General features: G+C 45.0%; 1 protein-coding gene, 1 long non-coding RNA gene and 1 pseudogene across 2 annotated transcripts; 2 read left to right on the top strand and 1 right to left on the bottom strand.

Moving 5' to 3' along the window:
• Positions 1–270: 270 nt before the first annotated feature.
• On the bottom strand, positions 271–23698 carry PRKRIP1 (PRKR interacting protein 1). The gene is made up of 6 exons (XM_067705847.1): positions 23537–23698; positions 22831–22909; positions 21929–22029; positions 18370–18455; positions 16968–17035; positions 271–750 (listed from the first exon to the last, which is right to left on the bottom strand). Exons 1-6 carry the CDS (start codon positions 23660–23662, stop codon positions 656–658), a joined length of 555 nt encoding a protein of 184 aa, XP_067561948.1. The 5' UTR covers positions 23663–23698; the 3' UTR covers positions 271–655.
• Positions 3415–7200, top strand: LOC137206770 (small nuclear ribonucleoprotein G pseudogene; annotated as a pseudogene).
• LOC137206772 (uncharacterized) lies at positions 18138–20895 on the top strand. The gene is made up of 3 exons (XR_010934827.1): positions 18138–18270; positions 20265–20393; positions 20665–20895. It is a non-coding gene; the product is annotated as an uncharacterized lncRNA (long non-coding RNA).
• Positions 23699–25306: the final 1608 nt, after the last annotated feature.

Genomic DNA, 25306 nt, shown 5'->3' with positions numbered 1-25306 from the left:
CTCACACGTTAAGGTCCTCTCTTCTGGCTCAGCCTCAGTTAAGTCCCACATCTCCCTCTGCACATGTGTGCTGGGAGGGAGCATGTGTTCTGGGGTGCAGTCTGCACTCTCCTTTGAAGGAAATGGAGGTCATGTGCCCTGCAGTGAGTTAGCTCCACGGCCAAGGCCATTTCCTTCAACAAGTCTGGGAACAGGCCCCATCCCTCTCATGTCGTTTCACAGCCTTCTCTACAGTTTCTGTAATTAACATTCACAGGTCAGAACAAAACCTGGAGTTTTTCTGTTCTTTACTAAATAAACATTAGCTTCACAGAAACCAGCCCCAAACTCATCAGTGTCCAATTATGTGAGAACAGGCCCCAGGGGGACCAGGTCATACATTTCCCCCCTTGCAGCGAGAACATTAACGAACCCTGCCTGGCAGTGCCCTTGAGTGTCCAGGAGACGGTCCTCTCTCCCACAGGCCCAGTCCTGCCAACACGGGGGCTGTGAGCCCTTAGGGTGGACTCCTACTTGCTTCTATCCAGTGAGGCTTTGGGAGGGAAACTGAGCTGAAACAGAGATTGCTCCCTTCCCCTTGAGGCCTGTGGAGGATTTTCTGGGGTCCCGGTCACAGAGCGGGCCAGGCTCCAGACAGCTGCCGTGGCCAACCTCGTCATCGCCCCATGATGAAACTGGGCTCGTCCTCCTCCTCTGTTCCAGATGCCGCCTCAGAGCCACTGGATGACTGCTCCTGGGACTGACTGGATCCTGTAATCACACGACATTTGGATTAGAGAGGTACAAATCTTCGAGTATCCCCTGATTAGCAAATCAAGGGGTACTCCAAGAAAGGACTGCTGAGGAAAACCCAGGAACCAGCTGTTCCTGGACTGTACAGGGAGGAGCCAGAGAGGTCCTCATGTCCATCAGTCCCCAGTGCCACTCCCGGGTATAAAGGGCCAGTCACAGAACTGACCTACCACTGCTGGAGGATGGGCCTCATCCTTATGAAAAGGTCCAGCACACATGAGATCCTGACGCCCAGTAAATCAGGCCTCACTGCTTTTTATATGATCCCCCCAAAGTCTGTCACCTTGGCAGGGCGACGTCCACAGCAGCCCTTTAACATTTAGCGCTAGGCTGACAACACTCCTGCTGACGTCTCCAGCTCTCACCCCAGTCTGCAAAAGGAGTCTCAAAAACCTTGTAGCAGAGGGCTCTGCCTACAACAGATATGTCAGCTTCCCGGCTCTTCCCACAGACGCAGAACGCCTCTCTGACACTCCCCGTGCAGCTCTGAATCCCACTGTCTTCCCTGGCGGTCTGCCAGTCTACCCTCAGTGCAGCTGAGCTGGCTAAGAGCAGAGCACAAAGACTACTTGTTCCCAACTCCTCCTCCCCTCTTCTCGGGAGCAGGGCAGCAGGCGAGAGCTGGGACGAGCCAGAGCCCACACCAGTCCTCCGGCTCCCCGTCCACGCCAGGAGGCCACTTGCAGGCACCGTGGGCCTCCTCCTGCAGACATGCAGAAACCCACAGGCACCCAGAGCTTTGCTACTGCTGTTGTCACAGGGCCGAAGAGCTTCAAGGCCTGGGGGTGCCCAGGGCACAGCACAGTCACCTGCATACCCTAGGATGGGACACTAAAGAGCACTCATGGCAAGGGGTTGACATCATCTCTATGATTCAATTATTTAGGACTTTCCTCCATCTTAACCTCATGCCAAAAAGAACGAGAAATTTTGAAAGTACAAATGAGGAGCACGTTTTAGTAGCTAAGATTTGTTGAACATCTATTATGTGCCAGGCACTGTGCTTATTGTCTTTGCATATACGTACCGTCTTAACTCTAAACAACAGTCTATGAGATAAGTAACACTCCTCTATATCCATTTTACAGATGAGGAATAAAGCTCAGAGAGGTTAAGTAATTTGTTAACCAAGGTCTCATAACCAGTAAAACCAGGACCGAGGATTCAAACCTGGACTATCTGACTTTCAAGCCTCTGGTACCTTGCCTGCAGAAATGCATAAGGAAATGGAGGCAAAAGAAAAATGGCATGACAGCCATAGAAAAGAATGAAATAATGCCATCCACAGCAACATGGATGGACCTAGAGATTATCATACTAAGTGAAGTCAGACAAAGACAAATACTATATGGTATCACTTATACGTGGAATCTAAAAAAAATGATACAAATGAACTTATTTACAAAACAAACAGACTTCAAAAACAAACTTATGGTTACCAAAAGGGAAGGGGGGGAGGGATAAGTTAGGAGGCTGGGATTAACATATACACACTACTATATATAAAACAGATAATCAACAAGAACCTACTATATAGCACAGGGAACTCTACTCAATCCTCTGTAATAACCTATATGGGAAACGAATCTGAAAAAGAATAGATGTATGTATAACTGAATCACTTTGCTGTACACCTGAAACTAACAACGTTGTAAATCAACTATACTCCAATATAAAAAAGAAAAATGAAGTGAAAACAGGAATGAGGTGGGCCTACTGAATGGATAAGGAAAATGTGGCCTCTTCATACAGTGCAATGATTCGGCCTTTAAAAGGAAAAAAATTCTGACACAGGCTACAACATGGATGAACCCTGAGAACATTATGCTGAGTGAAACAGGCCAGTCACAGAATGACAAATACTATATGATCTCTCTTATAGGAGGTATTTAGAGTACCCAAATTCAGAGACAAAGTAGAAGGGGTGGTTGCTGGTGCTGGGAGGAGCGGGAAGTGGGGAGTTGTTGTTTAAAAGATATAGTTTTTGTTTTACAAGATGAAAAGAGTTATGGGAATAGATGATGATAATGGTTGCACAATTTGTATTTAGTGCCACTGAACTGTACACTTAAAAATGGTTAAGATGATGATTTCTGTGTTATGTGTATTTTACCAAAATTTTAAAAAAAGGAGAGGAAGAAAGAAAAAAAGGAAGAGAGAGAGGGAAGGGAGGGAGGAAGGGAGGGAGGGAATGCTATGCAGAGACTGAGTGAAAAACTATAGATGGATCAAAAACATAGCTCTGAGCTCCCTGAGCTCCTAGGGCAGAACTCCCTAAGCGCTCTCATGTCATGGCACTCATGGAAAAGGAGTATTTCTATGGCATGTGGGGCAACGGTCCAAGGCCATGGGCACTCAGTCTCCACCCTGAAGGCAAGGGGAGCCATGTGTAGTCCATTCCCCATATACCAGCGGGGGAGCTCTGCTCTAGAACCTGGGCTCCAAGGCTGAAACTGCTGCGTACTTGTTTTGTTCCATAACTTAGTCATACTTGGTCAGCCTGAAGCCTCTCTAAGGACCACCCGCCATATCCATAGAGATCTGAACACAGCAGGACAAGAGCATAGGCTTTGATCTTTCATTCTGATCTTAAAGAGACAGTAAAACAGGAGGCATCTTTGAGCTCACCGAGTAGACATCAAGAGCAAGGCTCCCCCTCCTGAGTGGAAGAAATTTGTGGAGAAGTTATCACTAAAATTAAGTGGTGGCAGACATGTCCAAGGAATATTGTGGGGCTCTGATCCCTTTATGAATCTTGTGATAGTTGAATGTGTGGAGGTGGAAACTAGTGGGCAACAGAATACTGGAGTGGTGGTAACACGAGGAAACAGTATCATCATGTTAGAAGCCCTGGAACCAGTATGAACAATGGCTGTGTTCAGCAGAGAAATCAACTGCTTCCACATGTCCCCTCCACATTTTACTATGATAAAAACTGGCTCGTGTACATTTTATTACTGAACATTTTTATTAAATAAACTTTTGTAATAGGGGAAAAATACTCATTAACCTGGATGTTTATGGAATGGGGTGTTCCGGATGCCTGAAGTGCTGACTGATAGAGGAGGACTCAAAGCACTCCTTGTGACTGAAAAGCTCCTGAAAATGTAATACCTCAATTAATAGTAAACAATTGTTTCCTGTGTGTCGGGTGTTGGGGCCTGGAAGTATCTCTCTCAAAGAGGAGAAACCTAGGAATCTGCTGCACATTCAAGTCACTTGGTAATTCAACAAAATCATTTCATTCTCCAATGAAAAGAAATAGGACTTAGAGAAAAAGCTGATTCTAGGTTAGGGACAGGAAATACACAAGACAAGTCTGGACTATCTTGTAGTACCAGAAACTAAGGAAGTGCTGTTAAAAACAAAACAAAACCCCTCAAAACACCAATAATGGGAGTACGTAAAAGGCACACGGGCCAGAAAGAGCTCCCAATGGCCAAAGCTGGAAGAGTTTGGGCAAGAAAATGAAGTAGTACTGGATTAAACCTAAAATATAAAATAAACAGCCCAGAGTCCATACTGATATAAAGAAATGAGGGAGAAGACAAATCCATGCAGAGCAATTTCAAATAGCTTCTGTAGCTGCCCCGCCCTCATGGAGGGGCTGTATAACCCGCCACGTCTTAAGCATGGGCTACGCACAGTGAATTCTTTCCGAAGAGTACAGCGTGGTAAGGGGAAGAAAAGAGTCACTTTACACACAGAACCCTGAAGAGCACTGCCTGAGCAGGTGATCAAGGGCAACATCAACTGTGACAAGCCATCCTGACAAGCACCCAGCCCTGACGTAAGAATGGTACTTTATCTCTGTGGTCTTCCTCCCAAAAATAAATAACTCATGAGAAAAACGTCAGACAAATCCCAACTGAGGGACATTCTACAGAACATCTGACCCTCAAAACTCTCAAGGTCATCAAAACAAAGTCTGAGAAACTGTCAGCGCTAACAGGAGCCCAAGGCTACATGATGACTAAATGTAATGTGATATCCTACGTGGGATTCTGCAACAAGAAAAAGGCATTAGTTAAAAATTAAGGAAATGTAAATAAAGTATGGACTTTAGCTGCTCCATGTATCAACATTGGTTCATTAGCTACAGAGGAAACTGGGTATATGGGACTTCTTTGTACTATACTATCTTCGTAATATTTCAGTAAATCTAAAATCATTCTATAACACAGTTTATTTTAAAAAAAGACACTGCCTACCCTCATGGAACTGAGACTGCAACTGAATAGATAAGCACGTTATGTGATTCAGCAGATTCTGCAACCAAATATGTGCAAAACCCTGTGGAGCAAGGTGGAGGCTGGGTGGGGAGGGCGGCTAGAAAAGGCTTTACAAAGAGAGGAGGGTGCAAGATGAAAAGTTTTCCAAGCAGATGGGGAGTTGGGTAGCATGAAAACGAAAAGAACTCAGAGGCCTGAGCACGAGGAGAGGTGGGAGAACAGAGATGTTAAGCTTGGTGAGAGTAGAGGACACGTGCAAGGGAGTGGCCAGGACAAAATAGTGGAGAGACCAGAAAGGGCAGGAATGCAGGAGCTACTGGCTAGGTTTCAAGCAGGATCACCTCGCAGGTAAGCACAAGGCCCGTGGAGACACATTATCTGGGATCAAATCCCGGCCTGTCACTCACTCCCGCTAGCTCTACGGGTGCCATTGCCACTTGGTCCCTAAGGTCAACTGTAAAATGGGGATAACGTCACTGCCTATCTCACAGGGACGCTGTGAGGATTATGTTAGTTAATACCTGCAAAGCACCTTAGAACTGGGGCTACACAATCAATGTTCAATAAATGCTAAGTATTGTTATTGTACAAGCAGAAGAATGAATGACAATCCAACCTCTGTTTTAAAAAGAGCTTTGGAGGCTGTTCAAGGTGGGCGGCGTCGGAGGGGTGGGAAGAGAGTGGAGGCTGCTACCATAGTCCTGACACATCTGGAGATATAGACATATACTGACTGATTGGCTGTGCCGGGTCTTAGTTGCAGCATGTGGACTTCTTAGCTGCGGCATGCATGTGGGATCTAGTTCCCCGACCAGGGATCGAACCTGGGTCCCCGCATTGGGAGCACGGAGTCTTACCCACTGGACCAGCAGGGAAGTCCCCTGGATCTATATTTTTGTACGGTTTTTTACTAAGTCCTCAATGAGACCTTGACTTCCTCTGAAATCATTCTTATCCATGTGGAGGAATACGGCAAGGATATGGTAAAAGTGTACACCATTGCACACTGCTGATGGCAGTAAAAACTGGTACTACTCCTTTGGTGAGAAACTGCCACTACTCCTCTGGAAAGAAACTGGCAATACATTTCAAGGGCCAGGAACTCTTTTTACACTCTGTGATCTAATTATTCCCACTGCTGGAAATTTATCTCAAGAAAATGACCCAGAAAGGGGGAAGGGAGACAGGTGCATAAATTCACTAAAATATCTTTTAAAGAGAAAAACTGGAATCAATCTAATGTCTAACAAAAGGGAAAATGTTAGATGTATCATGGTGTGTCAATTGCTGGATATTATCAGTCACTTAAAAAATTATGAAGGACCAGAAATGCTTATAATGTTAAATAAAAACAAGCAAAGGGGAAACTGTTCATACACTACAATTGTCATTACATACAAATGACATGTGCATATGGAGAGATTAAAAGAAAATGGACAGAAAGAAAGGTGATCTATGAGGATGGTAATATTTGAGCTTTTTCCATTACTCTTATGCTACTGTTTACATAAAATTTTAAAATCTAAGAATCTGAGATTTTATTTAGACTATAGGAATACTAGGTAAAATGCCACTGAGTGTAATTGAAACTGATGTTAACTTTAAAAAAAAAAAAAACCAGATGAATGGGGACTTCCCTGGTGGTCCAGTGGTAAAGAAGCTGCCCTCCAATGCAGGGGATGTGGGTTCGATCCCTGGTCAGGAAACTAGGTTCCTATATGCCGCGGGGCAGTTAAGTCTGCACACCGCAACTATTGAGCTCACGCGCCTCAACTAGAGAGCCTGCGTGCCACAAACTACAGAGCCCATATGCTCTCGTGCCCACGTGCCACAACTGTAGACCCATGCATCCTGGAGCCTGTGCACTACAACTACAGAAGAGAAGACCTACACGCCACAACTAGAGAAGCCTTCGCACCACAATGAAGAGCCCACACCACATTGAAAGATCCCGCATGCCGCAAATGAGACTTGGACAAAAAAATAACAAAGCAAAAACAAACAAACAGATGAATGAATACACTAGGGAAAATAAATCCTTTTGTACTATGGAATTGCAAGGACATGGGAAAATATTTGTGATACAGTGTTATATGAAAAAGTAGGACAACTGTAAATATGATAATTATATAAATAGGTTTATATAATATTAAAATTTAAATAAAAACATCATGAAAATGTTAAAGTGATTATTTTTAGTAAGAATTATGGATAATTTTTATTTTTGGCTTTATTTTCTGCATATTCTAAAAATTTCTAAAATGATCATACATTACCTTTATTCTCAAAAGACACAAAGGCTATGGATAGTTTTCCAACATAATATGTATAAGAGTTTTGGCACTGAAACAAATGGTTCAATCCAAAACATAAATTGAGGGGCTTCCCTGGTGGTGCAGTGGTTAAGAATCCGCCTGCCAGTGCAGGGGACACGGGTTCGAGCCCTGGTCTGGGAAAACCCCATATACCGCGGAGCAACGGGGCACGTGCACCACAACTACTGAGCCTGTGCTCTAGAGCCCACGAGCCACAGATACTGAGCCTGCGTGCCACAACTACTGAAGCCCGCGTGCCTAGAGCCCGTGCTCCACAAGAGAAGCCACTGCAACAAGAAGCCTGCGCACCGCAATGAACAGTAGCCCCCACTCGCCGCAACTAGAGAAATCCTGAGTGCAGCAACAAAGACCCAGTGCAGCCATAAATAAATAAATTAATTAATTAAAAAAAAAACCACATAAATTGAGTGCCTTTCAAACACCAGATACCAGCTGAGATACGAATTTTATTAGCTAGGGACAATTTTGCCCCCCTCCCCCACGAGGGAACACTTGGCAATGTCTGGGGACATTTTTGATTGTCAATAACTGAGGGGAGGGTGGGTGCTGCTGGCATCTAGTGGGTAGAAGCCATGATTCCCTTAAACATCCTACAATGAACAGGATATAGTCCCTTACAACAAAGAATTATCTGGCCCAAAGTGTCAACAGTGCTGAGGCTGAGAAACTGCTTCCCCCCACCCCCAGTTTTGAAATGATTACAACAGGTTTAGGGAACATCCATCATCTCATATAGATACAGCATTAAAGAAACAGAAAAAAAATTCTTGCTTTTGATGAGAAGTCTCTTAACTTTCATTCATGATGTACAGCAGTATTAATTATCCTTATCATGTTGTACATTACATCTCCGGTACTTATTTATCTTGTAACCAGAAGTTTGTACCTTTTGACTACCTTCATCTAATTCCCCTTCCTCCCATTCACCCACCTCTGTAGCCACAAATCTGATCTCTTTTCCTATGAGTGTTTGTTTGCTTGTTTTTGAAGTATAATTGACCTACAACATTATATTAGTTCCTAGTACACAACACAGTGATTCAATATTTCTATACATTTCAAAACGATCACCACGATAAATCTAGTTGTCGTCTGACACCATACAAAGATATTACACAGTTACTGACAATATTCCCCACATTTACACATTTCATAGCTGTGACTCATTTATTTTTTATTTATTTTAATTTTTTTTTTTTTTGCGGTACGCGGGCCTCTCACTGTTGTGGTCTCTCCCGTTGCGGAGCACAGGCTCCGGACGCGCAGGCTCAGCGGCCATGGCTCACGGGCCCAGCCGCTCCGCGGTATGTGGGATCTTCCCGGACCGGGGCGCGAACCCATGTCCCCTGCATCGGCAGGCGGACTCTAAACCACTGCGCCACCAGGGAAGCCCCGACTCATTTATTTTGTAACTGAAAGTCTGTACCTCAATCTCCCTCACCTATTTCTCTCCTCCCCGCCACTGTCAAGAAACTGCCCTTGACGTACTTAGTAACAAATCACCTTAAGGTCACCCTGGGTTTCTCTGGTAGGTGAGCCTGTGTCCGGATAAGTAACATTGGTATCAGAATACATCATTTTAGGAGTTCAAGGCGTCACAATAATCCAAACTGGCTAAACACCATCCTGTGGTATCATTCAGAGAAGTCCCACACTGCAGGGCGTCTTCACTGAACTGCTGGACCAGCACGGACAATAAGTGGGGATATTTCCTCTCCAACAACAGAACGGAACTCCTAGCCAGCTGCCCCTTACCACTTTATAGGAGAAGAGCCAAAAAGCTCGAGTAATTTATCTCCAAGTCCCTCAAGAACCCAGAAGTGCACAGAAGCCACCTTGTGGCACAACTGATCATCACCACACTAAATTTCTGTTCACTTCAACCACCTAGAAAACCTACTTTCCCTTTCACAAAATGAAAAATAAGGAAGGAAACTGACAGGGTGAGGTAAAAGGCACACAGAGCATCCTTATGAAGTTATCCCTACAGCACTCTCCATCCAGCTCATCTGGTGCGAAGCATATACAACCATGTATTATTATTAATCATTTTTTTAATAGGTACAGGTGCTAACTTCACAAGTAGACGAGCAGGGCTCATGAATCATAACAATGATTTTCAAATCTGTTTGACTGCACCACAGCCCACATAGCAACTGAAAGAAAATTTCACAAAACAGTTATTCAGGGTGTGATGCATTGATATTTTCTAGTCTATTTTATGTATGTTTGAAAAAACCATGAAAAAACCAACATCTGTAACCTCTAAGCTGATTTCATGACCCAGTGAATAAAGGATCACATCCCTCAGTTTGAAAAAACGCTGTGCTACTATGATGCAACATGGGCACAAACATCTATCTTTCTGATACAACTGAAGCTCAGGATGGGGGAGACCCAGTGAGAGGGCACAAGGCCGTTTTAAACAGGTTAGAGGTTCTGGATGAAATCTACCATCTCATATACTCTTCATAGCCTTGGGCAAATTAAAGAAAAGTTACTGAAAACTGCAGGATCACATGCAACTAATGTGTAAGAGGGGCTAGAAAAGGGGGATTTAAGAAACCTCAGCTCTGGGGACTTCCCTGGTGGCGCAGTGGTTACGACTCTGTGCTCCCAGTTGCAGGGGGCCTGGGTTTGATCCCTGGTCAGGGAACTAGATCCCACATGCATGCTGCAACTAAGGAGCCTGCCTGCCGCAACCAAAAGACCCAGCACAACCAAATAAATATTAAAAGAAAAAAAAAAGAAACCTCAGCTCTGGGATGTTGCCTCCTGTCTCCTTCAATTCTAGAACTGATTACTAAAAAGTTATTAAGTGATTCCAAAGACCCACTACAGGTTCATTTAAGTACAAATTCAGAGCAAACTAACCTGTTTCTTGTTCTGAAAGGGTTCTTAGATTTACTGGTGAGGGAACCGCCCCTCTTGCTGCCCAAATATGCTATATCTTCATTACAGCAAGGCGTTTGGAAAAGTTATCAAGCTGTGGAATTTTAGATCTAGAAAGAGTTTATCATTTTACAGACTAAAATTAAAAAAAAAACATCTGCTCAAACAGGAGATGCTAAGGTCAGGGTGAGCCAGAGTGAGAGCTGAGCCTAGAATCTATGCCTACTGTACTTACTCCCTGACCTCAAATTATCTTAGTTTAGAATGACACCTCTGTGGGTAAGAGGAAAGAAGAGTGAGTCTAGCTGATTCTTAGCTGGAGAATAACTCCACCCAGAGTTTTAGTGAACAGGTCCATGTTGGCCTAGATGGAGCTCACTAGTGGATGCTGCAGGGCTCTGGCCCTGGCCCTGTCTGGCTCAGCATTTTTACCAATGACAAAAGGAGGTATGTTTATCAAACCTGCCCCTGACATGGTAACATGGTTAATTCGAGAATCAGAATTCAGAAGGATTTTGGAAACCTGAATCAACGGAGCCAATAACACCAAGCTGAAATGCACAAGAGCTAAATATCAAGTCCCGTAATTGGATTCAAAAAACCAAATAGAGGGTGGGTTCCAGGTAAGACAGAGCAAGCACGTTTGACCCCGTTTCTCCACTGAACACAGCTATAGAACCTGGATAGAATGCATGGACTCTGAAAAGCACACAGACTGGGGAAACAGACCAGAATACAAAGTACCACAATATTGTGTTTCCTGCTTTTTTCTTTCTTCCCTCCAGTATCCCCCAGCCTGGACTCAAGGCGATCCAATATGCAGAAGTGGAAACTGGGCACAGACACAGTTCCAAGAGAAACCTTCTACTTCTGATTCAAGGAGTGAGAAAGCGGACTCTTAATGCTCAGAGGAAGGGAAATTCTTGTGTTTCTTCTTTTCTCTCCATTCTCTCACACCCTAGCTCCCAGGCAATCCTGCCAGTGTCAGGATGGCCACAGCGACTGCGGTGCAATAGGGGCTTGCATGTGCAAAAACTATGAAGGAGGGGAACCTTCCTCTCTGATCAGAGGAGCTGTGGTCCTAAGATGGCTGGGCAAACTCTGTTGCTTTTCTTCTCTGTCCTCCCACCACTCAGCCCTGGATGCAGGGGCAGCTGTACAAAGTATGTGGCAGAGTAGGTAACTAAAGCCCCAACTTTCTTAAATATTTATTTATTTGGCTGCACCAGGTCTTAGTTGTGGCATGTGGAACCTTTAGTTTTGGCATGTGGGATCTAGTTTCCTGACCAGGGATCAAACCCGGACCCCCTGCATTGGGAGCTTGGAGTCTTAGCCACTGGACCACCAGGGAAGTCTCCATACAGGATCTTTTGTTTTAGTTGCGTCACGTGGGATCCAGTTTCCTGACGAGGGATTGAACCCAGGCCCCCTGCACTGGGAGCTTGGAGTCTTAACCACTGGACCGCCAGGAAAGTCCCAAGCCCCAGGTTTCTGGCTGGAGGTCTGAAAAGGGGAGCCCCAAGAAACCAGAACCTACAGGGGAGATCATGGAGAGAGGATTAGAAGAGACATCATAAAGTTGTTTGTAAACTCCTGGGCCCGCCCTGACAGCACATGCATGGATCTGGCCCTAATCGTCACGCCAAACACTTTGAGAACCGAACTCAAAGAACTAAACCCTGACTGGCCACTGGGTGGCACACACAGGACACACCTGAGAGCACAGCAAAAGCTTTAAAAGCCAAACTGACACAGGAACCACAATCTACAGAAGGCTGGTCAGAACCTGTGCTCCGAACACAACCAGGCTGACTGTCTGCTAAAACAAATATCAGCAAGACCAGAGCCTCACGATATAATATTCAAAATGTCCCGGATCCACAGACAGTTACTCGACACGTGAAGAATCAGGGAAATCGCAGCTAGCGTGGGGAGAGACAATCAACAAATGCCAATGTCAAGATGCCCCAGATCCGGAAGTACCAAATACTTGAAAGCAGCTATTTAAATATCTTTCCTGGAAGTAAGAGTGAAGACTCTTGAAACAAATGGAAAGATAGAAGACTGCAGCAAAGAAATAGAAGGTATAAAGAAGAATCGAATGGAAATTGAAAAACTTTTCTGAAAAACATAATTCACTGGATAGAATCGATAAGCAGAATGGAGGTGACACAGGGAAGACACAGCTCAAAGTCAGATCAGTAGGACTTATCCAATGTGAACAACAGAGACAAAAAAAGATGGGAAAAAAAAAATCCCCTGGGCTTCCCTGGTGGCACAGTGGTTGAGAATCTGCCTGCCAATGCAGGGGACACAGGTTCGAGCCCTGGTCTGGGAAGATCCCACATGCTGCGGAGCAACTAGGCCCGTGAGCCACAACTGCTGAGCCTGCACGTCTGGAGCCTGTGCTCCACAACAAGAGAGGCCGCGATAGTGAGAGGCCCGTGCACCGCGATGAAGAGTGGCTCCCGCTTGCCACAACTAGAGAAAGCCCTCGCACAGAAACGAAGACCCAATACAGCAAAAATAAATAAATTAAAAAAAAAAATCCCCAATTTGACAAAGATACATGCTTACAGATTCAACTAGCTCAGTGAACTCCAAACCCAACTCCAGGATAAACCCAAGGAAATCCATGTGCAGACATATCATAATCAAATTCTCAAATTCCTGACATCTAAGGATCTTGAAAGCAGCCAGAGAAAAACAATGATAGGAGAACAATTTGAATAACTACATATTTTTAAAAAATCAGAAATCATGGAGGCCAGAGGAAATGGAACAGCATTTCAAAAGTGCTGAAATAAAAACTGCCAACCCAGAATTCTGTATCTAGTGAGAATGTCCTATAGGAATGAAGGTGAAATAAAGATAGCCTCATATGAAGAAAAGCTAAGATAGTTTATAGCCAGCAGACCTGTTCTAACTGAATGACTAAAGGAAGTTCTTCAGACATACGGGAAACAATACCAGATAGAGGTCTGGAACATCAGGAACAAAGAAAAAGCAACAGAAATGATAACTATCTGGTTACTATTCAAGACTATTCTCTTGAGATTTCTGAAATATATTTGATGACTGAAAACAAAAACAGTAACATCATAAAAACAGAACCACCATATGATCCAGCAGTTCCACTTCTGGGTATTTATCTGAAGAAAATGAAAACACTAATTCAAAAAGATATGTGCATCCCAATGCTCAGTGCAGCATTATCTACAATAACCAAGATATGGAAGCAACCTAAGTGTTCACTGACAGATGAATGGATAAAGATGTACACACACACACGAATATTACTCAGCCATAAAAAAGAATGAAGTCTTGCCATTTGCAAGAACATGGATGAACCTAGAGGATATTACGCTAAGTGAAATAAGTCAGACAGAGAAAGACAAATACTGCATGTTTTCACTTATATGTGGAATCTAAAAAACAAACCAGAAACAGACTCCACTGACAGAACAAACTAGTGGTTGCCAGAGGGGAGGAGGATGGGGGAATGGGCAAAATAGGTGAAGGGGATTAACAGTTACAAACTACCAGTTATATAGTAAATACGTCACAGGGATGTAATGTATTGGGTTGGCCAAAAAGTTCGTTCGTTTCCCCATAAGGGGAAGGTGTTATGGAAAACCCCGAACACACTTTTTGGCCAACCCATACAGCATCAGGAATATAGCCAAAAATATTATAATAACTGTACAGTGCACAATCTATGAAAATATCAAGTCATTATGCTGTACACCTGAAACTGAAATAATATTGTGAGTCAACTATAGGTCAATTAAAAAAAAGTAAAATTATCTGAAGGAGTTTTCAATGTATGGAGATGTAATACCTAAGACAACTATAACATACAGAGTAAAGAAATCTATGTGATGAAAAGTTCTACATTCTACTTAAAGTGGTGAAATGCTGATTCCAAATAGACTGTGAAAGTGGTATAAATATAGTAATCTCTAGAGGAACAACTAAAAGACTATAAAAAAGGAAACAATTAAAAACACAATAGATAAATTAAAATAGAATAATAATAATGTTCAAATAAATCCAAAAGAAGACAGGAAAGGAGAAACAGAGAAACAAAAAACCAGAGAGAACAGGACTTCCCTGGTGGCACAGCGGTTAAGAATCCACCTGCCACTGCAGAGGACATGGGTTCGAGCCCTGGTCCCGGAAGATCCCACATGCTGCAGAGCAACTAAGCCCATGCACCACAACTACTGAGCCTGTGCTCTAGAGCCCGTGCTCTGCAACAAGAGAAGCCACCGCAATGAGAAGCCCGCACACTGCAACGAAGAGTAGCCCCCGCTCGCCACAACTAGAGAAAGCCCGCGCACAGCAACGAAGGTCCAACACAGCCAATAATAAATAAATAAAATAAATTTGTTTAAAAAAAAATTTGCCCTATTTCCTATTCCCTCGCCGCAGATCCAAGGTAGCCTCCCAATCAATAGCCTCCTACTCCCAGTAGCTGTGAAAACCAGCAGCCCAGCAGCCACTGGAGGAAGGAAACTGCCCTGGGACTTCCTCAGAAGTCCCACACCCAGAGCACTGTCCCTATTTGACCTGTCTGGCAGCTCTCCGGAAACTTCCACTGGCAAGGCTTGTCTTGTCTTTATTCAACCTGACTCAGTGAGAACAGCCTTTTCCTCAACGTATTTGTCAAAAACAATCAGTGGCAACTGTTTATCATCATAGCTGCCTGAGGCAGTGATAACAGTGGAAGCAAACAAGAAACTGACCAACAGTTTAAGAGGAAATGCTGGTAATCTAGAAGGCCACAGGCATGTGTAGAGCTGTGCACACGTCTAAGACAAGTGATGGCCCTAATCTCACCTCTGGCTAAACTTGAGGCTCTGTGCAAGAAGGAAGTGAAGGCTAAGGCAAAACTGTAAACCGCCTGCCAGAATGGTGAAGGCATGCTCCACCACACACAGGAAGCCCCTTGGCAAAGATCAGGAGACTTACTGGTTCAAAGCATTTCAGGAAATCTCTGATCTTCAGCTGACCACTAAGCTAACCAAGCAAAGACTTCAGTTGCCACACACAACAAAGAATATAAGCTGTACAGAGTTAATTCAGGAAAATCACTAAACACATAAACAGCAACAAAGACAACAAGCAGCAAAAACAACAAACCCTGGGCAGGGAGGGTCAGATTACCAACAGCCAAGGAGTCCTTTCTATTTCCCAATATAATGGGGTCCAAGCCACAGTACCTCCTTCAACGGAACATGAGACTGGTGGGCTGCCCAATCCTCTTGCCCTTGGACCAAGTACTTCCACATTCCTGTGTGTGGGGGGTGGCGGAAGGGCAGGGAACGTGATGAGGTGGCTTATTTGAGGGATGATGTCCTAGCAATCACATTTTGGTACTGTAAAATAATTTCTTTTCGGAAATGGTAGGGAACAGGCTAAAACCATACCATGTATAGTGTGTCACACAGTACATTTACAACTCATAAGCAAACTGGTCCTGGAAGGGGCCAATCATATTTCCGTATGTCAGTGCAGGTCTGATTTTATCTTAAGACCAAAAATCACAATTAGGAACCATGTCTGGTCAATCAGGGAACAGCCACCAATTCAGAGATGTGGCGACCAGTTGTCATTGTTCCGTCTCTTAGCATCCTTGGTCCTTTCCATCTGGGACCTCTCTCTCCCTGGTCTGCAGCCCAGGGGTTCCCAAAGGAGTGGCTGGCACCACTGGCCTTGTGATGGGTTCGGAAGTGGGCAGGAATGGCAGCATTGTGGGATGCTGACACATTACTCACCCCCTATTCCTCCTTCTAACAAATCTCAATTCTGTCTAGGGTGACAACGTACCCAGCATCCAGTGATGGATCACGTAAAGATAGTCATGACAATTCTGTGTTCTTTTCATCTAGCCTGATGACAGTAAGGGATGGCAAAGTGACCTATTACTGACCAATGAGATACAAGGTAATACGCGATGGGGGACATTTTGCTCTTCAGTTTAAAAAAAAAAAAAACCACAACAGACAAGTACCACTTCTTTCCCCTCTTCTTCCTGCTTTAAACGTAAGTACGATGCCAGGAGCTGCAGCAGCCATCTCATGCCCACAGGATAAAGGCCAAAAGAACCGCAGGGGTACTGGGCCTGACACTGCTGAGCTACTCAACCACACTGGGCTGCCACCTACCACCAGATTTCTTGTTATATGAGAAAAATAATTCCTCTTTGCTTAACTACTGCTAGTTTTCTATTTCTTGTAGCCAAAAGAATTCTTAACTGATTTGCCAAGTGACTCGATAAGAGCCAAAGAGACACAAAAACTCTTTTGCTAGGGACACCCCCGCAGTCTTTCCTACTAGGCAAGAATGAGCCAGGGTGTGGCCCGGAGCAGCTACTGGTACCTCACCACCACAAGGAGGAAACGAGCCTCCCTGAGGACAGGGAGCCAGGGGACAGAAGGAGACAGTGAATGCCAACATCAGAGCTCCTTTACCAGCCAGGCCCAAGAGGAGGTCTGTCCTGGACTAAACGTGAGGCAGCAGCTTTCTTTTTTGCTTAAACCAGTTTGGCTTCCTGACACTTGCAATTAAATGAGTTGAAACTAATAGAAACAAGCCGTCATTTCTTCAGAGGCCAGCCAACCTACTCCAAACTCTAAATCTCATTCTTGACAGGTCAACCACTGTGATCAGCACTAAGAAAGGTCATGAAAGAAAAGTGGGTACCACTCACCTTCTTTCTGTTTCTTCTGTTCAAGTTTCATCTTCTTTGCCAATAATTTCTTCTCTTTTAACTTCTGGCTGCAAATGCAAAATAATTAATTCCTTAACTACCTATTTTATATTTTAGAAAATAAACATCTACTTACAGAACCTTTAGCAACTTAGTAATTACACGAATACTATGATAAAATGAAAGAAATACTTCCTCATGACTCTGCTACTCCAACATCATCAACATTATCAACCAGTTTCCTTCATGAATCAGGATCAGATTCTTTGGAGTCCTGAGGTGATTAGCGCAATCCAGAAATACTGGAGATACTTTCTCATTCAGAGATATTTAGGGACTGTTTGTTTTTTTTTTCTTTTTTGCGGTACGCGGGCCTCTCACTGTTGCGGCCTCTCCCGTTGCGGAGCACAGGCTCCGGACGCGCAGGCTCAGCGGCCATGGCTCACGGGCCCAGCCGCTCCGCGGCATGTGGGATCTTCCCGGACCGGGGCATGAACCCGTGTCCCCTGCATCGGCAGGCAGACTCTCAACCACTGTGCCACCAGGGAAGCCCTAGGGACTGTTTTTAGAATCCTGCTCAGCTCTCTGAAAGTTGAAGGAGCATTTATTAAAACAACACATACACATGCACGGGTGCAGTCTGTATACTCATGTAGTCACTTAGGGAGGTTACAGATCCTCCTTTAAGGGAGAAGCTAATCGGGAAGTTTGCTCATAGCAACTTATTAAACCTGATGTTAAAATACCGACATGGGGCTTCCCTGGTGGCGCAAGTGGTTGGGAGTCCGCCTGCCGATGCAGGGGGCACGGGTTCGTGCCCCGGTCCAGGAGGATCCCGCATGCTGCAGAGTGGCTGGGCCCGTGAGCCATGGCCACTGAGCCTGCGCGTCCGGAGCCTGTGCTCCACAATGGGAGAGACCACTGCAGTGAGAGGCCTGCGTACCGCAGGAAAAAAAAAAAAATACGGACATGAAGGAGACACAGAAATCCATGCGCTCACCACCAAAGTGCTGACCAGCAAGCTTTGGAGAATCTGTAGCAAGCTGGGGCCAGGGGCAGGGGGCAGTAAGTGACTTGATCTCTCCCCAGGTACTGGAAGAAAAGCCATTACTCTACGGGGGTGCTCCACTGTGGGTTTTTTTTTTTTTTTTAAGCTGCGTTGCACAGCATACGGGATCTTAGCTCCCCGACCAGGGATCAAACCCGCGCCCCCTGCATTGAAAGCATGGAGTCTTAACAACTGGACCGCCAGGGAAGTCCCCACTGTGGATCTTCACACCCAAGACCTATACAGGCCATACAGGTAAACTTTTGACTACAAGAAGGACTCGTTCACCAACTATTTACTTTTACATTTCCCGCCCTAAGTCTCAGTAGTTATGGGATGCCACAAAGCCCTCACCGCTTTTTCCGACGCTTTGCAGTCTGCTCCTCTGCAGCAATTTTATTCTTTTCCAGTCTTTTCTGAAATTCTGCATCCAATTTTTGCTGCAAAAAACCACATCAGTTAGACAAACTCTGGCCTGCCTGGGTATGAAAACTCTAGAAGTCGCACCACTGGGGGTGCTACAGGTACATCCAGGTCTCCAGGGCCACTTAAAGAAGTTGCCTCACAGGTGAGGCAGGAAATCAATATATGGATCTCTGATGGTGAAATAAGTCAGTTCATTAAGATACCGTTCGTGCACAAGTAAATGTAAGAGAGAGTAAGTATGAGAGGGAGCACGCTGAGGATTCCCTGAAGGCAGAGGCAGCACTACTGGCTCTGTTTCGCCAGGGCCTTGGAAAATGTGATACTGTGACTTGTAATATATACATATTTGGTCTTCATCTACTGTTTTTGGCACATTAAAACTCTTACAAATTTCCTATATGAGAGCCACAGGGGGATCTTTTATTATAATATTTAGTTTTGTTCCCAGTTCCTGAAATAACTCCAGAAATAAAGATGAAATGGGTATCTTTTGTTATTCATAACCAGCCCCTTTCAAGCACAGGAGTTTGAGTGACGTTGGGAAAGCACCTAAGGAACGGGGCTGGTTGCCAAGGGAACTTTCTGCTCCACCTCCTTGACCTCCAGGGAGGGGAGAGGGGCTGAGGGTTGAACTAATCACCAACAGTCAGTGATTTAATCATGTCCACATAATGAAGCCTTCAAAAACCCCAAAAGGCTGCGTTTGGATAGCTCCTGGGTTGGTGAACACTGGAGATGCTGGGAGAAGGAACGGAAGCTCTGCATCCCTTCTTCCATGCAGCTGTTCTGAGTTATATCCTTTTATACGACACCGGAAAACTAGTAAGCTGTTTTCCTGACTTCTGTGAGCCCCTCTAAGCCAATTACTTGAACCTGAGGAGGGGGTCATGGGAAACCTCTGATTTATAGCCAGTGGGTCAGAAGCACAGGTGACAACGGGGACTTGTGGCTGGCCTCTGAAGTTGGGGGTGGGGCTCAGTCTTGCAGGACTGAGTCTTAACCTTCGAGATATGGCGCCATCTCCACGTAGACAGGGTCACAATTGAGTTGAATTGTAGGATACTCACCTGGTGTCACAGAACTGCTTGGTGTGGGGAAAATCCCCACATCCGGTGCCCAGAAGTGTCAGAAATGCAGCAGAGTACTGACAGTAAGGAGACACACAGGAGTGTTGCTTCTTCAGAGACAGTGATGGGGGCTCACTGGGTGGAGCGGCCAGAGGGCTGCGACCATGGAATTTTCAAGTCCTAACTCGCTACGGTTATCAAATGACCGATTCTAAGGCAGCATAACATGCATTGCCATCACCTGCTACTAAACACACCTACACGTGTACATACGTATATGTGAGTACGTACATAAGTACAAATAAATATATATATCCATCCCTTGTGTTATTTCTTCCTAGCAGCTCCCTGTTTCTAAGCCTCAGCTTCCTCATCTATAAAATGGGGGAAACAATAATTTCTCTTTCCCTGAGCCTTTAGGAAGACTAATGAACTGCAATAACCTACAGGAAAGATCTTGTAAACTAAAGACATCTACTGATAAAAAACAAGCGCCATCCTTATTTCTTCTAGTTACAGCCATAAAGGCTGATGGAGCAAACAAGGAGCCAGCAGAGGAGACAGAGGTGGCTTCAACACCTCTGCTGGCCTGCACTGCCAGGCTCTGTGGATCTGCTCAGACGGATGCAGAAACTCTCTCTGAGAGCAGAATTATGAAATTAGAAAGAAGGGTCTCCTTCCAAGAAAGGAATCAGCTTTAATTAGAGTTCAGCTAGAAAGCAATGACTTCAAACTAAAAGCACCTGATCTGTTTAGAAGCTGAGCTGGAAATGTCTGAAGCGCGACCAAAACAGAGCTCCCTGCTGGCTGCTGACCCCGGCAAGGGCTCAAGCAGGAGTCAGATGTGCTCTGTCAGTGGTGACAACCTATCAGTCGCTGTGGAAGGTAAGGATTCTCTTGCATCTCTTTTTTTCTTCTAACCTCAGAGCCTCTCTTTCACCACGTGAAATAAAACCTTTGCATTTGTGTGGTTTCAAGGTTTGTGAAACATTTTTCTGTATTTTCTCTGGGTCGTTAATCAATACATAAAAGCTTCAGACTAACTGATGGCATTTGAGACAACCGTCTACTCTATTTCCTCCCCTCTAAAGTAGTTTAAAAATAAAAAAGTGCTTCTGTTAGTTTCTACATACAGAGTTCTGTTTATTCCTAACAGAGCAAATCCTTCAGTGATCCTGTATAGCTGTGTGACAAGCCACCTGAAACTCCTCACTGGGATTGAGAAGTAGCTGGAGAAGAACCACCGACACCTGGGGGCCGAGTAAGGGCTGCAGGACAAGCAAATACCAGGTGAAAACCACCATGGCAATGATCCCTTCTGTTCAAAAATCATACAGGTATTTTTCAAACTCAATTTTGGCCATTCAAATAAATTTTTAAGGGACCACTCACCACCACTGCAATCAAAACACTTAAAATATCTTTGAAAAAACGTGGTGAGACATATGTAAAATCTCTATATATGATCACTGATACAAAAAGATTAGACAAATAAAGAAGACAAAGTTTTAGAGGGGATGACTAAACACTATGACATCCATTCTCATTCAAGTTAAGTTACAGATTCAATTTAAATCTAGTAAAAAAAAAATCAAACAAAACTTTTGGAGTGGATAAAATGACTCCAAAACTCAATTCCAGAAAGAAGACAAGTGAAATGTCCAAAAGAATATTTCTTAAGAGCAATAGGAGAGAGGTTTCTGGCCTTTCCCATCAATCAATGGAGAGCTTAACAGTTCTTACAGTACAATTTCAAAAGCAATTCTCAATTCTTTAAAAAAATTTTTTTAACTTTAATTTTTATCTTTATTTATTTTTGCCACACTGCATGGCTTGCAAGATCTCAGTTCCCTGACCAGGGACTGAACCCGGGCCATAGCAGTGAAAGCACTGAATCCTAACCACTAGACCAGCAGGAAGCTGCCAGTAATTCTCCATTCTTAATCAATTATTATTTGACACCTGTCATGAAGAAATGCCAGTCTCAAAGCTAGAAAACTCAAAGAGGCAAAAACACCGGAAAGCACACCACTACTAGCACCAAACACACAGCTAACTGGAATTACAGGCATTCAGCCAAAAACAGAAACTATAAAGAAATAATAACTCAAGTGGTGTGAGATCCTGCTTCTATTCCATGGCAAATGGCCTGGAGGGGAAAGGGGACTCTGCTGGGCTCTCCACCACCTGGAAGACTCCCTCCCCTCATTCATTTCCTAGTGTGAGCATCCTGCCATGCTGGATCTGACCTAGAAGTACCCTGGACTCCACCTGACATCTGTTTCTCCTGCTGACTTTACAAGGCGGCCCTCACACAAGCCACAACCAGGTGTATCTACTCTTCTTCAAGTGTTTTTTTCTAAGGTTTAAGTGCACACTGCCTAAACCCAAGGGTTCAGCCAGCGTCCTGGCTCACTAACCTTCTCAGCCATGGCATCCATGTAGTCCTGTCGCTGGTACTCTCTCCGGCGCAGATGCCTGTACACATGGAACTCTCCGCTGCCAGCCCCAGCGCTTGAACCTAAAGCCAGGACAGTCCAGAGCGTTTGATGATATCCAGTTACCAACACAGGCTACTCTTAATCACAGGGAACCAAAGAAAGGTACTAGAAGTGATGGAAGGGACCAAGCCTGCCCTATTCCCCATTGTACCCCAGAAGCTAGCACACTGGCTGGTATATTGTAAATATCTGTTGTGTGAATGTTGAATGTGAAGTCACCAAAAATTCCACTCTAGCGCAGTATTAGGAGGACAAGCAGACTATCGTTCAGAGACCAGAAACCTAAAAGAGAGCCTGTGACCTTTCCCTCCCCCACCAGATGATTTCACATTTGACATGCTTTTCTACTTAGTTGAAAAGATGTCCATGATATATGAAGTGAAAAAAAGTAGGTTATCAAATAGTATGTGTAGAACAACCATATTCTTGTAAACATTTTTTCTTAAGCATGAGTGGTTTTGACTATAAAGAGGTTTGGAGGACTACATCAAAATGTTACAAATAGAATGATAGATAACAGGTGGCTCTAATTTTTTACACCTGTTATTTATTCTCTTTATAGTTAGTTAACTTACAACCCAACAAAATAAAAACTGTTTCCATTTTGAAAAAACAAGGTATTAAAAACAATGCAGAAGAAAGTTCTCTAATGCCAGACCACAAGCAACAATACCCCTTCACTGTAAGAGCAAAATACTGGATAAGTGAACTTTTTTTTCTTCCTATCAGGGGTGTAATTAACACATGCTAACTGCAGAGTTTTTAATACCTACACTTTAAAAACTGTATTTAAACACACACCCACATCCAAAAGACATTACCCATTACATCTCGGACAAATTCTGGGGGAGGTCGAGGTGCCCATTCACTCATTTTTTCTGGAATTGGAACTGCTTTGTCCTGCAACATTTAAACACGAAAGCGTTTGTATGTATAAACCGGCTGACAAAGTGACATCTTTTTCAACCAAAAAACTTTAACTGAAGTAGTGAAGTAAGGCTGCTTTGCTTCCTGGACCCAAAGCTGAGTTTGTTTTCTTCCCTCTGCCTTTACTTCATCCTGTATACTCTGGGTCCTATCAGAGCCCACAGCCTTGCCAGGGCTACACTCAACTTTTCAGGGCAGAACTCAGAAACGCGACTCATCGTTTATGGCTGGAAACCTCCAACCCCAGGTGTCTTGGCCAATGCCTCTCTAACAATTAGTGCTGTTTAGAAGAAAATAAACCCTTGTGCTAACCCACGGATTATATCTTTCCAGTCTAAGGCTTCTGTTCACAAAGTTAAAGGGTCTTAGAGCACGAAAAGCCGCTTCGCAGCGCCCTCATCCAGGCTTGGCTCTAACATGAGAGCAGAAAATAGCTCACTATCTCCGGGGCCGCCTGCTCCTTCCTAAGGTCTGACCCTGGGGTTCGGGTACCGAGTTCCAGAGTTCGGAAGCGCGGAAAGAGGGCCCGCTAGCGCCCAGAGACGCCAGAAAGGAAGGGGGTAGGACTCGGAAGGGCCGTCAGCCCGCGCCTCGTCTCACCGGGTTCTTCATTAGCCGTTCCAGCTTGAGCTTCTGCTCCTCCGCCGCATTCTTGGGAATGACGAGCGCCTGCGGCTCTTTCTTGGGCCTCGGCGGTCGCACGGATGAGGCAGCCGGGCTCGCCATGAGAGCTCTGCAGCCGTCCTGGCGAGCGGCTGCGCGCGTGCGTATGACGACAAAGCCGCGCGCCAGCGACGCAAGCGCAGTCTCCTAGCTGGGCGGGGCTGGAGCGGAGTTGCCAGCCGGAAGCAGGATGCTGAATATTAATGAGCTTGAAGCCCCGGTGGGTTATTTTGATTAAAGCTGCTTGATTTCTTTTCATGTTTCTGAGCAAATCAGCGCAGCGAATGCCCACGTCCCTGGGGGAGAGGTTGGCCCTGCGTGCCCGAGGGTCCGACCCCAGGCGACCTCTCCGACCCCAGGCGACCTCTCCAGCCCTCAACCCCGACCTCTTAGCATCCCCCACCCCCGCCCCCAGGCCTTTGTCCTGGTGGTTCCTTGGATCTGGTCCACTCCCCTTGCCATTTCTGACAACGTGTTTAAGACGGCACAGACGTCACTGCGAGCTCCCTTAGGACTGGGGCCGAATCTCTTTTGTCCACCTCGAATTACTCTGCACCTGGCTCCCAGCAAATATACCTCGGTCGAGTGAATGGGCCTTTCTTATGTGAAAGAGAACAGTTGCTCCTCGCATCTGGGAACTAGCCTGGCACTCACAGCTAGGCCTTGGTATTCTCCTGTTGGACATAAAACAATTTCCCAGAACACCACGGTAGTGCAAGGCCATTCCGAGACCATGATGGAGCAAGGCATAAACAAGACTGCTCTGTAATCATGTTCAAAGCCAGATGAAAACAAGAATATTGTTGGAACCAGAAAAAGACCAACTGTTGCCCCATTCTGACTTAAGTAACTGCTGCTTCCTTACAGCATTAGCCTTTCACTTTAAAGATTTAAGACTTGCAGTCGTAGAATTGTCCCCTCTTCCTGACATCTATTCCAGAGTAAAAGCCCACTTACTTGAACCCTCCCCCAAATCACCTAACGCGGGCCCAAATTCTATAAAAAGCCTTCCCCCCACCCCCAGATTTATTTATTTATTTATTTATTTTTGGCTGTGTTGGGTATTCGTTGATGCACATGGGCTTTCTCTAGTTGTGGCAAGCGGGTGCTACTCTTCGTTGCGGTGCGCAGGCTTCTTATTGCAGTGGCTTCTCGTTGCGGAGCACGGGCTCTAGGCACGTGGGCTTCAGTAGTTGTGGCACGTGGGCTCAGTAGTTGCGGCTCTCGGGCCCTAGAGTGTAGGCTCAGTAGTTGTGGCACACGGGCTTAGGTGCTCCGTGGCATCTTCCTGCACCAGGGCTCGAACCCGTGTCCTCTGCATTGGCAAGTCCCTATAATAAGCCTTTTTAAACACTTTTTTTTTTTGGCCACGCAGTGGGGCTTGCAGGATCTTCGTTCCCTGACCAGGGATCGAACCTGGACCCTAGGCAGTGAAAGCTCTGAGACCCAACCACTGGACTGCCAGGGAATCCCCTAAACACCCTCTTACTGAGGTACATGCTGTCTTCCTTCTCAAAAGAGGCAATAAACCCAATTCGTTCAACTACAGGTGTGTTCCTGGTGGTCTTCATAATTGCTTTTCTTGTTTATCATTTGTCAGCCCCTAGAGAGTGGGAGTTCTGTCCTGTTCATTGCTGCATTTCCAGTTATCTGGGGCAAGTCCTGGCCCACAGCCAGACACTCATGTTGCTGGATGAACATGGGATC

The sequence above is a fragment of the Pseudorca crassidens genome, chromosome 15 (genome assembly GCF_039906515.1).
Source record: "Pseudorca crassidens isolate mPseCra1 chromosome 15, mPseCra1.hap1, whole genome shotgun sequence".
In the NCBI taxonomy this organism is placed as follows: domain Eukaryota; kingdom Metazoa; phylum Chordata; class Mammalia; order Artiodactyla; family Delphinidae; genus Pseudorca; species Pseudorca crassidens.
This window is presented reverse-complemented; position numbering and strand designations above follow the sequence as displayed.

Bases quoted from the DNA above. Each gene is read 5' to 3' on its own strand.
- PRKRIP1 (XM_067705847.1), bottom strand. From the start codon at position 23,662: ATGGCGAGCCCGGCTGCCTCATCCGTGCGACCGCCGAGGCCCAAGAAA. The intron at 22,910-23,536 runs GTGAGACGAGGC...TAAATGTTGCAG, and splicing joins AACGGCTAATGAAGAACCCG to GACAAAGCAGTTCCAATTCC. The intron at 17,036-18,369 runs GTGAGGGCTTTG...TTGCATTTGCAG, and splicing joins GCAAAGCGTCGGAAAAAGCG to CCAGAAGTTAAAAGAGAAGA.